This window comes from Prinia subflava, chromosome 3, assembly GCF_021018805.1.
Source record: "Prinia subflava isolate CZ2003 ecotype Zambia chromosome 3, Cam_Psub_1.2, whole genome shotgun sequence".
NCBI classification, from domain to species: domain Eukaryota; kingdom Metazoa; phylum Chordata; class Aves; order Passeriformes; family Cisticolidae; genus Prinia; species Prinia subflava.
Window position 1 is genome coordinate 36809723 of NC_086249.1, and position 24675 is coordinate 36834397.

At 36.1% G+C, this 24675-nt stretch overlaps 1 protein-coding gene across 2 annotated transcripts in view; it reads left to right on the top strand.

Moving 5' to 3' along the window:
• NUP58 (nucleoporin 58) overlaps window positions 1–24675 on the top strand; it is a 36055-nt gene that overhangs the window by 3855 nt on the left and 7525 nt on the right. Inside the window, exons 2-14 of one of the 2 annotated variants that reach the window (XM_063394695.1) lie at window positions 148–287; window positions 1637–1672; window positions 2802–2954; window positions 3968–4102; window positions 4587–4697; window positions 7455–7479; window positions 7913–7978; window positions 8806–8980; window positions 10265–10344; window positions 10986–11104; window positions 13187–13269; window positions 15953–16154; window positions 22014–22112. In XM_063394695.1, the coding sequence (XP_063250765.1) occupies window positions 148–287; window positions 1637–1672; window positions 2802–2954; window positions 3968–4102; window positions 4587–4697; window positions 7455–7479; window positions 7913–7978; window positions 8806–8980; window positions 10265–10344; window positions 10986–11104; window positions 13187–13269; window positions 15953–16154; window positions 22014–22112 (1424 nt within the window). Of the gene's footprint in view, window positions 1–147; window positions 288–1633; window positions 1673–2801; window positions 2955–3967; window positions 4103–4586; window positions 4698–7454; window positions 7480–7912; window positions 7979–8805; window positions 8981–10264; window positions 10345–10985; window positions 11105–13186; window positions 13270–15952; window positions 16155–22013; window positions 22113–24675 lie in introns of both variants that reach the window. The other variant, XM_063394694.1, reaches the window with a different exon arrangement.

A 24675-nucleotide genomic window follows, 5' to 3' on the forward strand; every position in this document is an offset into this window, starting at 1 on the left:
ACTCTCTTGCCCAGCTGGGTTGTTTGTGATGAATGATGGTGGAAAAGTGAATGATGGATTTTCTTTCATCAGCAAGAAATGGAAATATGGGGGGCCGTGTTTTCTTTTTGAAATTGAATTACTGCTAATAGTCTTATTTTGTAATAGCTCAACAGGAGGACTTAATTTTGGAACTCTGGGCTCTTCCACTGCTACAGCAACTACATCAGCTCCTTCATTGGGCTTTGGGAGTGGACTTTTTGGATCAAAATCAACCACTGGCTTTACTCTAGGAAGCACCAGTACAGGTAGAAAAGAATGATTGTACTGTAGGTTTTGGATTCAGTAGTGAAGACATAAGTTATATGTAGTCAAAAAACTGGGTCGTACTAAAATGTTTTCCTCTTTTGCAGTAAACAAAAAACCTACAGCAGTTCTGTAGGTCAGAATATTACAGAGTTTTATAAAACCATTTTGTTGAGTAGTTTGAAAGGTCATTCATTGAGAACTAAGTGGTACCAGTGCAGCAGAAACACAGCTGCAATTACCAGAAAACTTCCTGGGCTATGTATAAATTGTTCTGTAGTTTGAATCCTGGTGTATTTTAGAAATCTTAACTCTTCATCCAGGATGCTCAAAGTTAACTTGAGATTGAGGTATATTTAGATTTTAAAAGTATTTTAAAACGTTGTTAGATTGTTGGCATTAGTAATGCAATACTTGTAATTCTACAGTAGTGAACATTTCTGAGTTTGTTGTTTGGGGATATTTAATGTAATATGCCTGAAAGAACTGAATATTTTCTTTGGTCTCTAATCCAGCCTGTGAGCAGTTCACTGTTTCTTATAGGAGTAATAGAGTACAAAGAATAAAACTTTTCTGACAGGGTGGTTTTTTTTCAGCCATCAAGCAGACATAAAAATAATTTTTACTTTGCTGCAATATTGCTAGATAAAATGATTTTTTTCTTCTTGTATGCTTATATGAGTAGATGGGGAAAGTTCTAAGGACCAATCTACTAAAAATAAAATCAGCAATAGACTGAAAGCTTGTATTGCTATGATTTGCTACATTGGGGTAATTTAATTTCTGTGATTTTTTTGATAATCTAATCAGATGGTTTTTAAAATATGAAATGACCTAACACTGTGTCCAGAATAGTATCTTTAAATTACCACTGGGGGAGAAACCCTAAATCAAGACAGAGGATTTTACAAGGACTTTAGACTCTATAATCCTCTTCATTATACTGCAAATCTGCTGCTTTGCATGCTGATGTTATGTACTACCATGTGGCTGAAAAAAATACATGATGGAATTACTAGTTTTCATCTTTTTACCTTACTTTATCTGAAATTTCAGATAATACACTGCTGTGTTAACATCAGCTTCACTGTTAGCAGCTTCTTACAAAGACAGGTTATATTTTTTGAAGTCAGTTGTGCTTTAATTTCTGCTGCTGGTGTTTATGAATACTGTTTTCTGTGTTAATATTTTATTTTCCATTACACTACAGAAAAAAAAATCCTTGTATCATAGTTGTCTCATAATGTTGCATTATTTCAGGATTTTGTTTCATGTTTTTTACTGTCACAGGTTCTCTGTGGCCTTCTATTACTGTTCTTACGCTGTTTATTTGTTCTCATTCTTAAAGCAGGAACAGCAACAACTATTGCTACAGGACTGACATTAGGTAAGGACCTAATTTGGATTTCAATGTTACACAGACAGAGAACCCCAAGAGAGAGATCTTTCTTGTTATGTATAGAGCTAGTAATCATATGTGAGCTTTTTCCCCATTACTAATTGCTGTTTGCTTTGCAGCCCCAATGTTAAGGCTGTAAATTAGAATAGATCCCTGAAGTTCTGGGCACAGTTACTTGATAAAGGATTATTCAATTCTTGTACAACAGTGACAATCAAAAGTTGGATTTTGTATTTATGTTCCCCTAATGAGTTTCATCCTTCAGCAGAGGGAAGGGAGATATGTTATCAAAGAATTACTCATACGGAATTTTTTGGTCTAGTGAACCCTGTGTGAGCATGTCTATCTGGTAATTATCTCTTATAGAGGAATAAAGAGGGTTGAACTGGGAACAGACTTCGAGAATATTTTCTGTTTCTCTGATCCATCTGTGGTGACTGTTTTGCAGTTGTCATTAGAAAGACAGGAGTGTGTGGGTTGGTTTTGGTGGCTTGCTTTTGATTTTTATTTCTTTTTAAACAGCAGCTGAGGTCTGAGGGGTAACTGAGTTTGAGTATTACAAATGTCAGGGATGGGGGTGCTACAAGACACACTGCTGTCAAAGAACTTAGGAAGCCATACTATGAATAAATAGGAAAAAAAAGTAGTGTTGAAACTTTGAGGAAGTGACATCTCAACATATTTTTCTTGTTAACAACTTCAGAGGATATGTGCATTCATTTTGATGGGCATATCTAATTGAGGATCTGTAGTCTGTATTTTGAGCAGTATTGTTTATAGCTCCATCTACCAATGTTTGTGCCATCTACTAGAGGCTTTTGGTGGAAGCTGGTGGGGTTTTTTTTGATAGAGTTTTAAGATTGCTAGTAAATATAATTGCCAGTCCAGAATTAAAGCCCTCTGTATCCCTAGGAATTCTGGAGCAAAAATGCCTGTGCAATTGATAAACCACTGAAATGAATTTGAGATACTGTGGGAATATTTCACTTGATGCAAGTGATCTTTTGTGCTGTGTCAGTCATGGTGGTTAAATGAGATACAGAAGAGGTGGTGAATTTAGCTTTCATTCCCAAACAGAATGTTCCAAGAGTGATAAGTGGTTTTGGATTTCTTCTAGGCACACCTGCCACCACATCATCAGCTACCACAGGCTTTAGTTTAGGTTTCAACAAACCTGCAGGTTCAGCCACGCCATTTGCTTTACCTGTTACTTCTACCTCAGCGGGTGGCCTGTCATTGTCATCTGCTCTTACATCAACTCCTGCAGCAGGTAGGAAAATGTTGAGAGATTTCGGGCTATTTTTTGTTTGTTTGTTAACAATAAAATTTTATTGTGTAACAGTTCTACATCTGTTTTTCTATTATTTCCGTAATCTTGTGATACATGAATAACAGAGTTCATTGGATTTCTCAAGTTCTAATTTTGAGTACCCAATGTGGAATTATTGTAAGAGAACCAAGTGATATAGACAGCATATAATCCAAGTCATTAGAAGTGTAGCAAGGGTTGATTCCCTCACTGAAGATTGTAAGCTTCCTACTTGTGCAGCTGCAAAGTAAAAATGTCTTATCTGTTGCAGATGGCCTGAAATGGTTAACTAGCAGTGGAAATAATGTTTTTAAAGGTTAACATTTTTAAACGTTTTAAATTACTTCTCATATTGTCATACACCTGCCATCATATTTATATTTAACTCAGCTGAACTGCACCATGCATGATGGTAATTGAGACTTTTATTTTTTTTAACTTTGGAAGTCTGCATTTGAGTTCAGCTCTGTGCCCTATTTCACTGTCTCTTTATGCCTGCAGTCTTTCTCTACTCAATTCTTCACTTTATTACTAAAAGTTGGGATGCTTCATGCCAGAGGGCAGCTCAGACCACCATGGAAATGTTGTTGTATCATGTCTTATGTAAATATTTTAATGTTAAACATAAAACATTAAAATATCAGAGTTTTAATATAAAAAGCAATATCACTTACTGGTTCAGTTATGCTGTAAAATAAGTTCTGTGCTAGGTTCTAGAATCTAGTGTTCTGGGGAACTGCCAAAATTTTTGTTTAGTTGGAGATAAATACGGACTAATTAGGATTATGAGGTTGTAAAGCAATACAACATGCAATTCAAATGGCTATGGCTGTGTGTGAAAGCTCTGCAGGAAATAAAAACCCTTATTATCAAATTATGATAAAGATGCTGTTGAGAGCTTCCAGTTATTTCAGATTGTCTGTGGATGTATTTGAAGGCAGTATCTGCATTAAGCTGTTTTCCTTTCTCTGCAGGAACTACTGGCTTTACATTGAATTTGGGTGGCACAACTGCTCCGACTACGACTGCTTCCACAGGTCTTTCCTTAGGAGGAGCCTTAGCAGGATTGGGAGGGTCACTCTTCCAGAATACAAGCACAGCAGCAACAGGTGAAAGTTATTTTAGTTTTTTCCTCCTGTCTCAAAACTGACATTTAATATGTAACTGTAAAATGTAAGATTTAGTTTATACTAAGTGTTAACACTGTAGAAGTGTAGTTTTTAACAAGTGTTACAGTTAAGAACAGCGTTGCTATCTGTGGACAATAAAAATAAAACTGAAATAATTGGCTCCTTATCCTTAAATTCATTTTTACTTAACACTTTTTAAAAAATGAAAATACAAGGAAATCTTTGTCATTCCCATAATTGGCTCAAAGAAGTTGATCATAAATGGGGAGAGGGCAGTGATGCATGACTGTCTGTGGAGAAATGGCAAGCTCCTTATTTTTGGTGAGTTTTGGTCTGAATAGAATATTTCACTGTCAGTGTTGTCATTCAAGCTTCATTTTTCAGCTCTGGAGGAAGAATTTTTGCTGTGTTGTAGTCTTGATAACACCACAAAATGCAAAAATGCTGTTCGGATTTCTTGCAGGACTTGGGCAGAATGCTTTGGGTTTGTCTCTGGGGACAGCTGCAGCTCCTTCAACTACTGCCAATGAAGGTCTTGGTGGCATTGACTTCAGTAGTTCTTCAGACAAAAAGAGTAAGTTTGTTTTAAAATATTCTTTTATTTTTTAAATTGAGAGAATTATCAGAACACTGCAGCAAGGACGATTTTATTGGGTTAGGAGTGTGGAATTGAAGTTGACTACTTGAACTTCTTTCCTTTTCCAAAGCATTTCGGTTGATTTCATTCTTAGATATTGGGCTTGTACAGAAGAACAAGATTGTGCTTGCAAATGAAATGTAATACTAATAACTTAATTATAAAAATAAGTATAAGCTTGAGAACCAGAATCTAAATCCTTGAGCTTTTTGGGAGTGAAGACTCAGGGCTGCTTGCAGAGATGCCATCACAGATCTCTGCTCTATGTCAGATTGTCACTAGAGGGGGGAGCAGAGCTGTGTTTAAGTAGTGTGTTGCAAGTATGAAGAGCACTTGAAACTACTGTTATCCAGCTGTAACAGATCTTAAACTTGTTGTTTTTTGGTTTTTTTTTCTTTTGAAAGCCCGTACAACTAAAGTGTCATAATTTTAGTTGCTACTCTTCAGAACTGTTTCTGGTGGTGTGTAGTTCTATATAATATGTTCTGTCAGGTTGTTAAAACCAGTTATAAAAATTTTACTTCTGTGGTAGCTTTAAAGTACTTGAGTAAGAGAATATTAAACATTGAGATATGGATGCTTGTTAATTTGCCTTGCTTTTACTCGGAAATCTGTTAATTTAATCTCTTGATTTCATTCAGGACTGAAATTTTGAATTAGATAGTCCAATAGCTCAAAGAGAAGAAAATACATAAGCTCTATATGAAATCAGCTGTAGAGAGTAGCATAATTTGTGGAGAGAAAGTTCTTACTTGTAAAAGAGAGGACATATTGACTGTCAAAACTGCAGTGCCCAGCATGATGTTGATTTGTTTTGGCATTTATTACTGAAATTTGGGGTAATGAAAAGGCTCTGACACTTAGGGGTTTTGCATGACTATAATATTAGGATATCACAACCCTTCCATAACATACAAGTATCATAAAATAAGGACCAGAGAACCACAGAGTCAAAATCTTGGTAGTACTACTTTGGTAGTAGTGTTTTGTTCACCTCTTAGGGTGGAAACTTAAATAAGTAACCTAAATCCCCCCATATGTTTTATAGTGGAATTGGTTGAATTGGACTATTGCTGTCAGGATGAGCAGAGATCCCTTAGCCAAGCAGTGGGAAATGTCAAAGGAGACTGTTTATTGAGATTTTAATTCAGAAGTGTTTCCCTTAATGGCTAGTGCTAGCTTAAGCAGCCCTGATAAATATCCTTACCTGTGTGCTGCCACGTAGTTCTGTCAGTTCAGTTGTTTGTACTACTTTATGAGGAACTGCATTAAGGTTTGAGAGTGCTGGCTCCACTCTGAGTGGTTTTGAGGGTTTTATTTCCCTTTTCCTCATGAAGAAAAGAAAGGATGTGATATGGCTATGAAAGAAAAGTGCCCTAGGTATCCCAGGACAGATAGGGAATAGCCTGTGGTCTCTCTTCTGAAACTGGTTATAAAAGTTTTTGCTTCTGACCATCTATTTCTTTAAAATGTGGCTGCAGGGAATAAAAACCTGTTCTAATACATATTTTCTTCTTGTATTGCTAAGAGAATGTAAAAAATGTAAAATCTGAAACACTGACTTTCGTAGAAAGTAGCAAAGTCTGATGTCAAATTTGTATCTTGTAAGTATTGTGATCTACAGCAACAACTTCAACAAAGAAAAGTGGGTGGAGTGCAAAAGCAAAGTGTGCATGGCTTTCTGCCCATTTTTTTAGATTATGAGCAAACAAAGAAGTCCTAAATTCTGGTGTTTGTCCCGCATACATTTTTCACCCCCTGATTTCATGTAGAATTTTCTCTGCCATTAGCAGAAGGCATAGGGAGTGGATGTGAGTGCAGTCTGAAGTACTGGGTGATAGAGTCTGCCAACAGTTTAAATAGATGTTGCTTCTAAAAGCAGTAGCTTCTGCTGGCAGGAGCACTGACTTCAAACGTCTGTGATACTAGCATTAGCTGTGTAGCTGCTTTGTGTCTTTGTGGCAGCGACAGGATGTGAATTGGTTTCAGCTGAAGAAGATGAAGCGTTTTTCTTGGGCTGAGTGCTCTTCCTAGCAGACTGCTCTGGGATGAATGCAATTACTGCCACAGCTATAACTAGAAATAGTTGTGCCCTGTGTTATGCGTGGTGCTGTTTTCAGCTCTGTTCTGTCACTCACAGACATTTGGCATCTTGATCCCCAGATGTGTAGTTTAGAGTGTGTAGGTGGCAGGTAAGCAGTAACATTTTCAGTTCTGTAAAATCTCACTCATTTTTGGACCTAATGCAATAGCAGAATTCCTTGAGGAAGCTCAGTGGGCAAATGTTCATTGCCTTTGTATCTGAGAGGAGACTGCCCTTGCTGAATTTAAACACTTGAATGTTTTGTGGAGGCATGTGGAAGTGAGTTCGTGTTGCACAAGCAGAAACAGATTTCTTTTGCAACTGCAGTTGTTCATGTATTTGTAGTGACTTGTATAGTGACACAAGAGATTGTTACTCTGAGTGCCAAGAAGTTAGCACCTCAACTGTTGAACCACTGTTGCTGAAAAGATAGTTATCTCTGAAGGGGTTGTAAATTAAAACCCACTTTCTGTTATGGCTAGCCTCGTCTGTTCCACTTATCATGAGAAATCAAGCAGATTGTAGTCTTTAGTTCTTCCTTAAAATCTCATTAAGATTGTTTTGTTTGTTCTTCAAAGAGTTATTTATGACCTACATTTTTTATTTTCTAGGTGATAAAACAGGAACAAGACCAGAGTAAGTGTCAGATTTTCTTTGCATTCCGTGTTTTTAATAGAAAACAGCTAAACAAATATTTTAGCCTTTCTGCTGATATACTGTTGAAAAAGGATCATCATAACCAACATTTGCAACATAGGTAATTTAGTAATGTTCAGTCATGATTTTAAGCACTGCAATTCTTCCTTCAAATGCAATACCTACAGCTTATCTGGCATCTGCTACAGACCGATCATCTGGTCTGAAAAGTGGTTTCTGCAGACTTGTACAGTGCTTACACCCTGGCACAAGATCTTGTGCATTAATCCAAATCACTCCTAGTTGCAACATTCATGCAGTGAGTGCAAAACTGTGTAATCACTCCACCTGAGTGTTTTAGTGATATTTACTAGTCACGCAAAAATGTTTGGCACTATTGAACAAGCACCTAAACATTCTTTGTCTCTCACAGAGATAGCAAAGCACTGAAGGATGAAAATCTACCTCCAGTAATATGTCAAGATGTAGAAAATCTACAGTGAGTAGTGGTTTTTATTTATGATAGTAGTTTAGCTAAATTACTGTATGCTGATGATGCTCTGTGACAAGAACATGTTCCTAAGGCTGCACAAAGGACAAGTTATTAGCCCAAGGCCTCTCAGCAGGTCGGCTTTGGGAGCAGAACAGATAGATAGTTCTAGTAGCTGAAGTCTTAGTATGTTTTTTTTCAGTCTCCCTTTTTAATGCATTTATGGAAGTGGTTTTGCCCAACAGTATGCTCCTACCTATCTCTCTCTTGGAGTATTAAGCCTGTGGTATCCAGTTTCTGTATTTGTGGTACCAAATTGCAGGGTCAAATCTTGTTGCACATGCATACTGAATGTTGAACCTTATGTCTGTATTGCATGTGCATCATGGGTCTTCTGTGGAATAGAGAGTTATAAAAGTCTTCCCTCAGGCAGGAAGGAAATGGTTTGTAGACTGGGCTGCATGCATTGTATTTGTGAGTTCAAAGTGATAATTGCTTTTCCATAGGTGCTTATATATTACTGTATATATAAAATGTTCTGTATATTTTAGTTTGTCAGAGGTCAGCATAACATTTTTAAGCACTTGCTATTTAAAGTTGAGGAGTTTGGGGGAGGGGGATTGCTTTTTGTTTTTGTTTGGTTATTTGAAGTATTAGCATGCTAGGAGTTAAGACAGTACCATGCCATGCAGTAATTTTATTGTTCAGTACTTGGTTTTGGAAAAATAAATTTAATTGCTATTTAAATAATGTGACCAAGAGATAAACACTTGGGTTTTTCGGTTTCATTGTATTATGTTTCTTTCCTCCCCACTCCCATTTTTTGCCTTCCCCAGGAAATTTGTGAAAGAACAAAAACAAGTTCAGGAAGAAATTAGTAGAATGTCCTCTAAAGCAATGCTTAAAGTACAAGAAGACATTAAAGCTTTGAAACAGCTTCTCTCTGTAGTTGCCAGTGGATTACAGAGAAACATTCTTAATATTGACAAGCTGAAAGTTGAAACTGCACAGGTATAATTGAATATAACCTTTATTATGTAGAGTTTGTATGGTTATTATTTCATATAGGATAGCTTCAACAGTCAAGTTTACATGTGTCCCAACTAAACAGTTGTAAACAGAATGAAAAATTGAATCACTTCTGTTCTATTTGAAGTTACTGGGGTAAAACTGAAACCTGTGATGTCAGTGTTGTCAGGTAAGTACAACAGCAGTAAAATGACTTCTATTCAGGAAAGCATTCCTGCATAGCAAAGGCAATAGAAGGGAATGTGCAATAGAAGGGAATGCGTGTTCACGTCAGTTCACTTTCAGTAATATATTCACCTGGTAGTGAAGACACATTTGTTACAACATAATGGGCTCTGGAGCAGCAAAAATACATGTTCTTCTGATGGCTTTGGAGGAAAAAAAATACCACATTACCGCATAATGTTTCAGGGACCAAAATTTCTTTATTAGCATTAGTATTCACTTATTGAACTTGAGTCATATCTCTGTCCACCAGTCTGAGTCTGAACTGTGCAGACAGTTTGAGCTCAAGTTTTGATGCAGATGCTTTTCAAGGTCTGTACCACCTTTTATTTCATCAGGCATGTCTGCTTGCTATATAAATAAGTGATAATTTATTCTCAAGTCCAAAATTTGATGTTTTTCTTTATTTTACTCTATAGTTGCACCTTGTCGACATTTTTCTGTGAAAACAAAAGCTTGTTAATGGTATGCTCATATTTCTGTACATGATGCAGTTGAGTATAACAACAGAACCAGGCACTGAGAAATTCTTAATGGTAAAATTATTAGGAAGTATTAAGCAGAAGGGTATGCTGTAATTATCATATATAACATGATGATTTCCATGGAGAGGCATTTTCCTAAAGTAATTTATATTTTTTTAAAAAGTCAATTTTTTTTCCTACTTTTTCTCTTCTAAGTGTGTTACTTCCTTGTACTTGACTGTTGCTTTTTTCCCATCTACCCCTCAATAATTATAGTAATTACGAAGTACAATAGAAAAATTGTCTCTGACAGTTTAGTGCAGTATTTTCCCAATTTCTGAGTACTTAATGTGCTTGCAGTATGTACTATCTTTTGTTCTGTCCCCAAACTTCTGTTGGTATTTTCAGTTCTCCAACTCTTTGATAGTTCTTTGGCAAAACTCTGATCAAATTCTATCACAGTGTTAAATACATAAACAAAATACTTTATGTGAGTGAAGAGTAGAGTCCTAGTATTTTTATTTTTGAACACTTAGTGCAGAACCTTATATTTTATTAATATTCCCTGTTTATGTAGGAGCTGAAGAATGCAGAAATAGCATTGCGAACACAGAAGACTCCTCCTGGTCTTCAGCACGAAAATACAGCCCCAGCAGAGTAAGTTACTGTTATTCATAAGAAGTAGTCAATAATGCAACCTGGAGAAGAGGAAAATTGAGAGGACCTTATTGTAGCCTTTCAGGACTTGACAGGGGCTTGTACCAAAGGCAGGGATGGAGTTTTTAGTAGGGCCTATTGTGACATGGGCAGTGATTTTAAACTGAAGAGGGCAGATTCAAACTAGATAGAAGGAAGAAGCCTTTTCCACGAGTGTGGTAAAAGTGGAAAAAAGTCGCCCAGTGACATGTTGGACACCCCATCCCTGTAAACATTCTAGGTCAGGATGTCCCTGATTATGGCGGGATTTGGAAGGGACCTTTGAAGGTCATCTAGTCCAACCCAGGTGTTTAAAGATTCTATGAACTTCATAATACAATTTTTTCCCCTGCTTCTTGTAACACTTATATGGAATGCTTCATAGAATCAGTGTTTTATTTCTTTACTTAAATTATCTTTATATCTTCAACATGAAAAATAGTCTTCACTCTTGTTCCAGTTGTAGAGTGACGTCAGGAATGTCATACAACCAAACTGTGCAGTTAATTTAATTAAAATTGGCAACTAATAGAGATCAGGTGAAAAAATTCAGACAAATTAGTAAAATTTAATCATACTTTTTCACTGTATTACTCATTTAGCTACTTCAGAATCTTGGTTGAACAATTTGAAGTACAGCTGCAGCAGTACCGGCAACAGATTGAAGAACTGGAAAATCATCTCACTACTCAAGCAAATAATTCACACATAACTCCACAAGGTAAATGTTTCAGTTCTAATCTTTTGTACATGAAGAATTTAGCAAACTTAAAATGAAATTATTAATCATTCTCCTCTTTTGTTATTGTTGGGTTTTCTCATTTATTGTTCAGATAAATTCTGTAGTTGTTTAGTGTAAAGATTCGGAATTAAAGGTTCTTTCATAAGGGTTCTTGGGCTATTTAACATGGACACATTTCCTGAGTTGTGATTTTTAAGCCTGGTTTGTTTTTACACCTGCATCTCCCTCCCTTCAGCATCTAGCTGATGTGTGACACCTCCTGTCTTGCACTGGGCCTTCTGACCAGACAAATACGGGTGCCTGCTCTGTCAGCACCAGATCAAAATCAGAACTTCTTAGTTTGGCGCCTGTTGGTATTGCCTTCAGCTCTGACCAACTGAGAAAATACTGCCATCTTTGCTGCCACATCATTCAATCTTGAGAAAATCTTTCTGTTGAAGAATGCTGACCTCTGGACAGCAGTCTTCTGGTTGGTTACCATTCCTGTGGTCATAGGCAGTTTTATCTTTTGGGCCATTTTAGGCGTGGGTCCTGCAATAAGCAGTGATTTCAACTGCTCTCTTTTTGTGCTATATGGTACTTGGACATCTTGCCATGACAGGATGGTGCACAGACTTCTGGACCTTATATGTCAAAAAGCAAGAGGAGTGTCTAGACCTAGCTTCCATTGTGAAAGATCTGCTGAATCTTGATCTGCTGAATCTTGAATCTTCCATCTTTGTGTGACCTTCTTGTCCATCAAGAATATGAGAAGGATGCCTTCACGGATTTTCCTAAGGTTTTCAGCAGTTTCTGCTGTAATTGAAGGGTTCCTTGCTTGTGTAGGCAAGACTCAGTCTGTTGTGCCAGTATGAGCATATTGTCAGCAATATCTGGTGATCTAGTCAACACTCTATTGCATGTGTAGTCTTTACCATACAGAAAAAGATCCTTTACCATGCAGGTTTCCATGACTCTGAATGTCCTGAAATTTTGATATATCTAGTAGTCTGTATCAATAAATTGCCTCCAGACTAATTAGAAACTTGTGATGAGTCTTCCTAGAGACCACTGCCTCCACAACCCTGTGGGCTGGCATGAGTTTGATTCTATAGCTTTTCTGTTTTTCAGGGGAGAAATTCCCCTATGGAGAGGCAAACATTTGCAGTTTGAGAATCATTGCTAGACCTATGCATCTTCAAGAACTTGATAGCTACTATATGCATTTCAGTGTATATATTGCATTCAGGCTGTGTGCATCATTCAGAGGAAATACAGAAGCTGATCTTCTCACAATGAAAGAACCACTTGAGCACTTTTCTGTCCCCCACTCTGGTACATTGTTTCAGTGCTTCTATGAGAACAGCATTTTTTGTGAGCAGATTCCTCATTCTGCCAAAACCTTTGAGACTTTCCCTTGGTACTAAGGTTTTGCCTTGGTGTTGGATCAGTGCCCTGAAAATACTTTTATATCTGTGTGGGAAATAGGATATCCTAAATGTAAGGCAAGAAGCTCCCTGTTGTGTTTCTCTGGTTATGATATGCTTGTGGGTGAAGCCAGATTGAGATCCTGTGATGCTTATTAATTATGTCTTTAAAATGTAAATAAAGCTTGTGTTCTGCTGCTATCTGACAAAATCAACTGAACACTTAACCATGTCTTAAGTCAGAAAAAGTGGAAAATATATCCAAATGCAAGCAAATCTAATTTAACTGTACCTAGTTAAAAGCCAGTGAGGTAAAAAAATGTTCTTATTGTAATTAGGTAAAATTAGTTTAAATATTACTTTTTTGCTTTGCTAAATAATAGAATCATAAGAAGCTCTTTACCATATATGTAAAAATTAATCTGAGAAGACAGTGCCTTTCAGAATAAGATTTGAAGCCCTGTCAAAAAGTAGTCCTTGGATTATTTGTGGTACAAAATCACTGGGTCAAACCTTGTATTTCTTGCAATTGTTTTTTGTGTGCTGTATGGGTATAAACATGGTATACTTACTTGGCTTACTTTGGTATAAACATGAAATCTTTTCTTCCAATAATGAGGTTGTTACTTATCAATATTTTGTATGCATCTTACAGATTTGTCTATGGCTATGCAGAAAATCTATCAAACATTTGTAGCTTTAGCTGCACAACTTCAGTCAATACATGAAAATGTAAAGGTATGTTTTGATGTGTTCCTGTGTATTTCCTGTATGACTGCAGTGAGCCATCTTCAGGTTTTCTTTTTGTTTTTTCTTTTGTCCTTCTGTTAAATTGTCTGCTTTTAAAAATTTTCAAACTGTCCTGGAGAAGTGCTTTGATTAAAAACGTCGATTTTGTTCAACTGAAGTTGCATTTAAAGTATTTACTAATAGGGATGACAGCAGCTGACCACAATCACTTGAGTTACAAAATATTTTTCATCTAACTCCTTTCCTTCTAATTGTTGATCAGTTTTAATTTAAAATGTCTGTTTTCAAGCTCATGCTTCTGTATTTTGACTTTGGTGCAACATCCTCTTGATCTCAAGTGAAGATGATCTAAATCTGCTCTTGCTCAAATAGGTAACAGGAGAAAAAAACGCAGTGAGATTCCATATGTAAGATTATTCAGCCCATCAAAGAATGTTGGTTAAAGTTTTGTTCTGTTAGTTTATTGTTTTTAAACCTGGCTTTCATGGTAAATAGTATTTGTAGAAGGAAAAAGAAAAGATGTCAAAGCTCCTAATTAGGCCCGTTTTTTCCATAACAGACTGTGGATCATTCCATTTTTCCATTTACACTTCTGGATATGCTGACAAAATGTCACTGTCCTCCAATCTTGGCTACAAAAAACCAAACCAAAACAAACCAACTTAAAGAAAAGTACAAGTGTTTGGAATTGTTTCTGCTAAGTGACTTCCTTAATGGAAATAGCTCTGCTAAATGTTCTGCTGGTTTCCTTCTCTAAGCTTCTTCTGCACAGCATTGCTAGTTCTCTAAATACATGAAATTTTTTACTTTTTCTGAATAAAGTTCAGAAATACTGAGGGTCTTGCATGATCTTGATTCCTTGCTTTGATTTGCTTCTGTCAGCACAGATACTCTGTGATTTACAAATACCTGCCATCAGATATTTGTGCTGCTCTTAGTTAAATCAGGTAGAGAATGTATCAGCTCCTCCATGTTTGCAGCAGAATTACCCAAAAGGTTTCCCAAGTGTTTTCAGGCCTCATGGCTTCTGAGATCTGAATGTAGCCTGAATTTGTGCAGTGGTCTTTGTGAAGATACATTTTTGTTGTTCTTAAGTATGAAAAGCTGGATTAGTGTGCAGATATAAGCCATAGCATCTTGAGTACCTGGTCAATATGACTGAATAGGAAAGACCTTTCTTCAGTTTAGAGTAGGATTCTATTGCCCAAAATTGAGGGGGTGGTTTGAGGATTTTTCTTCACAGAGATTTTGAGATTTAATCTAGTGGGTGCATATGAATTTTGATATTTTGGAAGGCATTTTATAAATAAAGCTTCAGAAAACAGAAAGATGAGTGTACTGCTCAAGTGAATCTGTCATTATAACCATCTGGTTTAGTTTATCACTACAAGATGCTAGGAGAGCAGTTTTGAAACTGTGGTCTCTGCCTAATCTGATGGTTGTGATATGGTTCGTGGAAGGCAGAGCTGTGATCACAGTTTATTTCTTTGCCTGATGAAAAATAAAAATGACTTGGGCACAACTCGTGTAGGTAATGTTATTAAATCATTCAGCATAGCATAGCCTTAAGAACTGCTTTATGTTTTCTAATGGCTTTTGTCAATTCTTAGGGCAGTCAGTATGGCATTGTATTAAATCTCACCAGAATTCTACAAATGTGTTGTCTCCAAAGACAGCACTTCTGATGTGAGAGTGAGGGCGTTCTTTGTGTGGTTCCTGCTGTTGCTGGTAGATATGGGATTGCAGCTGTTCAAATCCTGAGTCAGAATTTTTGGACTGCAAACTTTTCTTTGAGGAAACAAGCATATGCTTAGCCAGGAACACAGGACCATAGTATGCCTTCCATAAACTGGAAACTGCTGTCCTTTAATAACTATTTAATTTAAAGATTTTCTGTTACAAGATGGAAATAATTATCAGTTATCTAGTTAAAGCTTTTTATTCTTTTTTTGTTATGCAAGATATCCATAATTTCCTCATCTGTGATAGACAGAAATTGCTCATGATGAACAAGCCAAGCTGGGCTATTGCCACAGAAGGTGGTGGAGTTTTGAGGGGTAAAAGAGCAGAGGCAAGAGCAGGTGTGGCATCATGACACAACAGATTTGTGCTACTTGCTACCCCAAGGCAGAACGATCTGTTGCATTTGGACTGCATTACATTGCTAATGAAATGCATCAGAAACAAGAGTGAAAGAAAGGAAAGAAAAACAGGTGAAGGTGATAGGGGAGCAAAAGCAGACTCCATGGAGAAAAGGTAGCACTAAAGAAGTGTTTTATTTTATAAGCTAATAGTATGGCTTTATTTTTCCTCTTGGATCAGCTAAGTGATGATACAAATTTAATTGTGGTGATTTGCTCCAACAGTGAAAGACTTAAGCTGATATACTGAATGATATCAGGTAATGCTCAACAGCTTTGCAGAATTTAAATATGGAACCTGATCTGGCTGTAGCTGTTGCAAACCAGTTCTTTCTGTCTCGTAGCCTGACAAGGTTTTTTGGGTTTTGGAGAGAGTTTCTCATTTGTTTTGGTGGTGGTGTTGGTTTGTTTTTTTGTGAGTTTTTCTTTGTTCTTATAGGAAGTGTTATTTATAACTCAGTGTCTCTTAGCTTATTAAGTTTTTATGTCTGGTACATGGAACTAAAATGGTTTCCTCCCATCCCCTTCAGATGCTCAAAGACCAATACCTTGGCTACAGGAAAAGCTTTCTGGGAGATGCCATGGATGTGTTTGAGGCAAGACGAACAGAAGCTAAGAAGTGGCAAAGTGCCCCGCGCGTTACCACTGGACCGACCCCTTTCAGCAACATACCAAATGCAGCAGCCGTTGCAATGGCTGCAACACTTACTCAGCAGCAGCAGCCTGCTACAGGTCTGAGTGCATTCAAGTTATAGATTATTAGTGTTACGACAATAGTAAATTCGTGTAACGTTTGCCATGAGGTCTTCCTTTGTGTTAGACTAAAAATCTAAACGTTGTGATGAGAGAAGTTACTGATACATAGCCAATAGAAAAATGCAGGGTAGACTTAGCAATAATTATACAACAGATACTTAATCTTGTGAATTTACTTGTGTTAGTGATACTTACTGTATTGTTCTAACCTACCCCTTGGAATGTGAGTCTACACTCTTAAGTAACAAGTCTGAATACACATAGTATAGCCTCTTTCCAAAAATTGTATCATTACAGTAAATTATTTTAAATTGGGGAGAATATCTAAATGCATAGTATCTTTTCCTTATGTAAAATTAATAATGCATTTTTATATAGCACTTTGGAACTGTAAAATGAAAAATGCTGTAGAACAGGAGGAATAGTGAAGCAAATCTCTGTAGAATAGGAAGTCAAATGCCTGGCTTATTTTGTAGCCAACTCCTTTATCAGTATGACGTTGGAGCGTTTTGCTGGCTTTTCTGCTATTGTGAATAATTAGTAGAGAAAGCAGAGTGGGTCGGTGGTTCTGCCTGTGCATGTGAGTAAGAGGAAGACCAAAACAGAGGAAATGCATGACCCACTGCAAATAAAGAATGGATACATATGGCAAAGGAAATAATTTAAAGCACCTTAATTGACATTTTTATACTAACCAACCTTCTCTGAGAGGGATTTCAGAATACAGACAACTGAATTTATATGTCATCAGGGAACAGAAATAGAGTTAATTCCATTTAATTTTACTTGAACAGGTATTTATGTCTGTGTCAGCAAATTATGAAAAGTATTGGTAGCTTCCTTTAATTTTCTAAAATGTTATTCACATAGATGTACTGAAAGTGATAGTGCTTTCTCTGGTCTTGTAACAGCAGTGGTATTTTGAATGATGCTAATTAGAGACATATGCCGCAGCCATGTTAAGTTTAACACATTATTAGACTGTCCTTGCCTTTTTATAAGAGAAATACAATATATTTCCAGCCCACGCCCTTCTAAAGAGCAGGGAGATGGGTTTAAATTGTAAGTATGCCAAACTGCTTTGAACAGAACAGAACCCAAAATCTTTGTGAAATATTACGTTTCAGAATTTCAGTCATAGACCACATCTTTCTGTTGTTGCTATGTTAATCCATGGAAATTTTGCTGAACTGGCATCTTCAAAGGAGTTAGGTTTTAAACAGAAAACATGAATTAATGTAATGTTACACTTCAGAGGTTTTAATACAGATAGTAGTATTGTTGCACACTGCTTGTTCAGCCTTATGTTGCCAAAGTAATGTACTCTTCATCTTTTTCGTTATCTTACTTTTGTTTTTTTAAAGACTCTCCATGGTCATTACAGGATTAGTTGTTTATAAAAGTCTTACACTTGGAATGTCACATTTAAAATCATTCCTGCATATTTATGAATTGAAGTGAGGGATTTGAAATTCCTGAACTTCCTAGTCCAGATTCAAGGGAACTGCTAATAACTTCAGTGAACAAATGCCACTTATGGCATGACTTTGTGAATATTCTCTTAGTAATGGCAATGAACAGAGGAGGGGGAAAAACAACAAATGGCAGAACTGGCCTGTACTTACACAACTGAGGTAATCTGAATTTATACCTTGAGATATTTTGTAACATTTTGTAGTGAAAGGAACAAGTGGGAGTGTGTGGAGGTGGTTTTGGGGTTCGTCTCTTTTTTGGTGGTTGTTTTGATAGTGTTTCAAAACCCAAAATTGTTTTATCTGCATCACAAGTGTGATGCAGATAAAACAAAGCCATTAACTTACATCAAACATGGCAACAGAAGTAGACAACAATCTTTTCACCGCTTATTTAGTTGGAATGCTTGTACCCTCTGTGCAACTCACTGGAGGACCTGAAGAAATAGAAATAGATTGATGTTCTGAGTGGCACTTTAAGAATACTTGAAACTCTTTAGAGTTAGATGAATGCAAAAGTACTTGGAGTTTTCTCTAGATCTAGAATTAGTAAGGCCTAAACTATTCCAAAGATATCTTGAAGTCCTAAAAGCTTGTTAGATGGGAACATTTCATAGCTATCCTAAATTACTGATTTCAGTGCTTGACTTTTTCCTAGTTTCAGATTAAGACTGCCACTTTTTGTTTTGCAGAAGGAGAAGAATCTCTTCTTTCAGTTTTGCAGGAATCTTTAAGGCCTGCCTCCTCTTGGTTTCCTTTTTGTTGTTTGAGTTTTCAGATGGTCATTTGCTATAGTAATGCAAATGCTGGATGTTTTAGTTTTGTATTATGTTGTTATGAATTGGATATGCTATCTGCTAGAAGTTAAATTCACACATATTTCTGTGCAAGGTCTGGATCCTAAAGGGTGGGATGGATGAGGGATGGTAAAAGGTTCTGAGAAAAAAGGCTGTGAGAAGAGGTGTATGTAAAGGGAAGGATAAGGAACGTCTGTGTAATTAATAGCTGATCTGCTGTTGCTGTTTTTGAAAATGAGAATTAAACAAGAAAATTAATCTGGCCTTTATAAAGTTTGTGATGAAACATGTAATATATAGTACCTCTAGTATTGAGGGGTCAGGATGCTTAGTCTCTTTTTAAAAATGTTTGATGTTTACATGGTTAAGTATTTAGTAAGAGGAACTAGAGTTAGTTACTGTTCTTTCTCTGAAAAGATAAATAATAATTTATTTTACATTTATTTTCAGAAGTCAAAAGTTTAGTAGCAACATCTCAGCTGTGGGATCAGGGAATGTTTCCCCAGTTCCTGGGTGCAGATATGCACCCTGTGTTCTCTCTGTGTGCCAAGACCTTTCTGGCTTCTGTTGAAATCAATAAAGCCACTGAGTCCTGGCCACAGGAAGAAAGGGTGCAAAAATGCGCTCCATTGCTCACCTGGGATGGATAATCAAGACATCAGGACTGTGGTGTGCACATTAAAGCACAATTTTTGTGCAGACTTTTAGGCTAGAATTATTGAAATCATGCTTAAGTTTTGGCTGTACGCAACCTTTCTCCCTAGTTTGGCACTTTTGTTCTGAGCACAGCTTTTTTGGTAGCACTGAGGCTGGTCATGCTTTTCTGCAGTAGCAGATGGAGTTTTAAACTCTGCCTCATCTGCACCCTCCCTGAGCAATCTTGAACAGTGTGGAAGTTCACATGGTGGTGGCCAATCTACCTATTGTTATTGGTGGGAACATAATAGAAGATTTCAAAGGAAGTTAAAGCCTAGTGCACTGAGACCTGTAAGTGCATAAGGCTGCAACTGATGTTTTTTGGGTAAGACTAAATTGTCTTAAAGAAAACTTATCTTTAAGCTCACTTTTTCTCATATAGAAATAACCCCCAAGAAATTCACTCTCTTCTTAACTGGTGAAGTACAAAGTTAGTCAAAGCATTATAAAACCATTAGCACACTTTGTGTTTTTGACTTAATTCAGTATGAGATTGAAGTTCTGATGGGAAAGGATACTGAAATCTTTATAGCACTTAAAATTTTTATTGTGTGTTTTCATACTGACTTTGGTTAAAATTAACCAGTGTATTACTTTGTCAGAATTAGATCTAAATTGTGATGCTAAATTTACTCACTGTTTGGACCAGCTGTAATTCAAAAAATCGCAGAACATCACTAGGAAATCTGTCTGGCTCTCTGTGATGGGTCCTATTCATTAAACTCAACTTCTCTACAGGGCAAATACATCAAGTTTTGAAGTGTTAAAATATTTGTTATAAGGAATTTGTCTTGTACCTGTAATAGCCAGAAGTGCCATTCTTTCCTTGCTAATACTCTCAGCATCGAAGAGTCTTATGAGTCTTTTGCTATTCAAGATTATGTTTACTTACAAGAATGATACCTTCAGAACATTATGGTACAAACTCAACAAATATCATATGCTGTTGCTCAATAAAAAGTTTGTTAGCCTAAGGCATAAGATACTGTTTTATATGATCTGAGGTGTTTTAGTATCATGTTTATACTGGCTCTAAAAAAAGCATGTTGCATTTGGTAAAAAGCTTGGCCTGGAGGACTGTAGTGTTTTGTTTATAAAGTCTTCCACTAACAGTGCCTCCTACTGAGACAGAAACCTGTGTACTTGAGAAGGAACTGGATATCTGTTTTTGGGTTCTTTTAGTTAATTAGCTCACTGACTTGTGTAGGGGGTTTTGGGTTTTTGTTGTTATTTTTTTTCCTTAATTTTTAAGAGCTGCTAGGTAGATGTATCAGTATTTAAACTGGATGTAAACAACTTTAGCTTGAAATTTGTGGAAATTTGTAATTGCAACATCTCATATACTTTTTTTTAAGTGGAAGAAATAGCTTGGGTTTTCCAACTATTCCCTGCTAAGCAGAGACTGAAGGCTAACAACTTTAGTTGCCCTTAAAATTTAGTTTTAACACTACGTGGAGTATACAGATGTTATTCAGCTTGGATCACGTAAGAATTTTGTGTTCCTTGCAAAAGATGTTACTTTTCAACATACAGTGCCTTTCACTTGATTCAGAATGATTTTCCATTTAAATCTTCAAATACTGAAATTATTTTAAGAGCTTGAAATATTCACATTTTCAAACTCTCTATAAATATTACCAATGGGAAATTTTGAATGAAAATAGCCCAGGTGTGATCATGGTTTAGGAAAAGGTCAAAATCATCTGAGCTTTATAGTAATATTTGAATAAATGATCACTTTCACAGATACAGGATGTCGAGTATGTTCAAAGATGGAGAAGGCCATCTTGAGCAGAGGTGCGGATGTCTGTGGATTAAGAGTTTGGCACTGTATTTTATCTGTAATGGTTAAACGTTTAAAATAGTGCACTGAAAACTGTTTGAAAAAGACAGGAATAGAAGATTGTACTGTGAAAACTGTCAAAATATATTAATTATTTATCAGAATTAATTATTTTAAAATGTGTTAGTGATGGGCTAGCAAGTTGATTCTTTATTCCCCAAGGTTAAGGAAAAAAAAGGAACTGAGACTGTAAATTTCATCTTGGCAGACTGAAATTGTCTGACAGTCCTGCATCTTAATGTGAATATGCAGGGAAAGTACTGTCAACTTTTTTAAATTATGGAACAAACTCTGAAATTTTGAATGTATCGAATTCATTAAGGTACACAGAACTGTGCCTTTTGTAAATGGTTATTTAAACAGGTCATTTGACTAGTTAAACTTATTGAATGGTGTTATGTAGCAGAGCTCAACAGAACTCAGTTATCACTTGTGTGGAAAAAAAATGAATTGTCATGTTACTGTGTAATTGACTTGCTTAAAAATGAACAATAAATTTAATAAAATAAAGTCATTGTCTTGTTTTTTATCTTAGTGTTCTGTTTAAATTTGGATGGAATACTTGAGTAGTTTTGAAGAATCCTATTTATTAAGTTAATTTTAGGTAATACAGTTTTAGTTACGTTAGTGTCAGTTCTTATGTTTTTAATTTGAAAATTCTCCCTTATTCTGATTCCATTAATACAGGTGGCAAAATGTTGTTACCTATGAGTTCTCTCAAGGTTTTGATTAACATTTTAAAGTTTAAGGTGAGACTGGTTAACTTTTAAAAATACTAAATTATCTTCTTATGTTACTAGTTTTGATTAGGTTCACCTTATTATAATCAGTATTTTCTTAGATTTTTGCCAAGTCAGTGTAGAGGCAGACAGTTAAGTGAGAAATTTTGATGAGGTAAAATCTGGGATCTTAATGGGATTTGTTGAAAGCAATGTTGTTCACATTATCAAATACTTGAATAACTAAATAAAGGACCTCTTTACTGTCAAAGAGTAAGGCAAGTCTGTTCTCATTTTTTTTGTACCAGGGCCACAGCCATCTCTGGGAGTTAGTTTTGGAACGCCATTCGGCTCAGGTATTGGCACTGGCTTGCAATCAAGTGGCTTAGGTTCTTCAAGCCTTGGAGGTACACTTTAACTTTTCTAACCTTTCATTGAATGATTATACCGCACAGCTGAATCTCTTGCAAACCTTGAACTCCACTAAGAGGATGATCTGTTTCTGGGAAAGACCTTACAGCCTGGCAGGTCTGTGCTTTCCAGGCGTCTTCCTGCCTTGCAGAAGGAATTGCTAGGACTAAGCCATCGTAGTGAAACCCCAAGATGAACAGGATTAGATAATCACAGAGCAGTTGTGCTCTAAAAGCTAGGGAAGGACATTGAGTGTGTTGGAACTACAACTTGACTGAATTTTACCTATGTAAAAGTTAGGCACCTGAGACATTAGATCCCACTGTAGGTAATCCGTGGAAGTTTTTCACCTTTTAACTATAGGAACCCATTTCTGCTTGTATTAAGATAAGAATAAATGTTTAAAAGCTATTGCAATTCTGTGATCCTGAAATCTATTTGCTTTAGCAGTCACTCTATACCTCAGTGCTGAGGTGGAGAAAAAATCTCTCCCCCAGTTGAAAAAGCAATATGTGAAAGTGAGGGCAAAATACTTATGAAAATGTTAATAAGTGCTGCTGGGGACTATATTCCAGGAGGACATCTGACTGTGAAAAAGTAGGTGATATAAAAAAAAAATCAAAATGAATGTAGACCTTTTATTTTAAATGTAATGTGTTCTCAGCACTAGAGCTACAGATAGAATTTAAGTGATTAGTAGAATCTAATTGGCATGTGAATTTCCTGTCTGTATAAGTAGAGGTTCCTACAGATACTAATGTCTTCTGAAGCTTTTATAAGATCTGCAAAGAAAATTGTTACATCTGCTGAGCACAAACATAACATGGTTTTTCTTGTTACATCCTCCCTTCTCTGCGGCCTCAGTCCTCATTCCTACATTTTACCTATGAGCCAAAAAAATGAATCAGTGTTGTAATGTATTTTAAATAATTGTGTCACTCAGTATTGGGAAGATGATGTAACCTGAACATTACATGAGTTCTACCTTAAATTATCACCTTGAAAATACCTTTAAATCTACCAGTGTCCCTTCTCATCAGATTTTAAGTGTTTTCAGATAAAAGAAAACTTGTATACCTAAACAAGAAAAGTGAAAATAATGGGCTAAAAGGAAATTACTTTGGAATTACCAGTTTTTTCCACAATGTTTTGAATGCCTTAAAAAACCCCAAACATAAAATTCTTCCGTTTCTTCTGAAAAGGTTGTAGACTAAAGATAGTTCACCAGTCTTACCAATGTAAATAAATGAACATTCCAACTGCTTTTAGTTTTGTCCAAAAATACCTGACTTGTATTCTCTTTTTTTTTCCTAGCTCTCTGCCTAGGAGGGTATTCGCTTGCATTATTAATTTGCAAAATCTCTTTTAACAAATCCATAAGACTATCTGAGAGAAGCAAATGTAGAAGAATAAATACATACCTGCAAAATAGCCTGTAGGTGTGTTCTTGGAAAAAATTGGCTGAATGATTACCGAAGTTTGTTTGGATTTCTAATCCTAGGGATTTAGGTTTTCAAACAGGACAATTTCTGGTGTATGCTCTGGAAGTGCCATTTTAATTGGGGAAATTTGCTCTCTTTCCTTGATTAATGTTTTGTGTACTTTGTCAGCGATAAACAGAGGTTTTTGCATCTAAATATATAAATTATTAGAATAGATCCTATGCTTTGTTGAATACTTGCAGACACCTTGCCTGATCATAGGTTATGAATTTCAGCCTAGATAGGACAAAAGAGTGTGTCATTGTAATGAACTGTCTTACACAGAAATGATACTTACCATTACCTACCCTTAATACCCCTTTGATGTAAAAATCTCAGAAAACTAGAGAACACTGCTCCAGATAGTGTGTTCAGTCCTTACTGGTTTTCAAATCTCAAAAATATTTCTGTGAAGGAATGGTAAAGGCTCAGGCTGCAGTAAATAAAAGGATTTTTCCTAACACTTGAAACTTAAGATGGGAGCATGATTTCCTCAAACATAAATACAAATACCTGAGACAGCCAAAATCAGAGTATATCTTACAGATCCTATTGTCTGGCCTCTATTTCAAACTGCAAATATCAATTTACTTTTCCTTCAAATTGACCTCATAATAATAACACAATTTGAAACCTTAAAAAATTTGTATTATGAAATGATGAATATCAGTTATAAAATCAACAGAATTCCATTTTGTCACAGCTATACATTTATTTATGCCCTTTTATGATGATTTTTCACATTAAATACGGGGAAATTTGTTTCTGTTCTCTATTTAATCTATTTTGTAGTTTCCTAGATAAAGCTGATCCCTAATAACCCAAGAGGGGACTGACTCTAAAATAAGCCAAGTGTAAACTGGAGAAAATGCTTACTCTATTTTAAGCATAATTCCTTTTTCTAGATTTGTAGATGAAGATTCTGACTTTCTGTAATAGAAGTCATATAACTTGTATCTGAAATGTCTTAGTTTTAGCTCATTTGGTTACCATTCCCTGCCAATTTAACAGCAAATCAATGGGAATTTCTTAAACTATGAGAGTTCACACCACCTGTTTTTTTAACTTTACTTAGTTT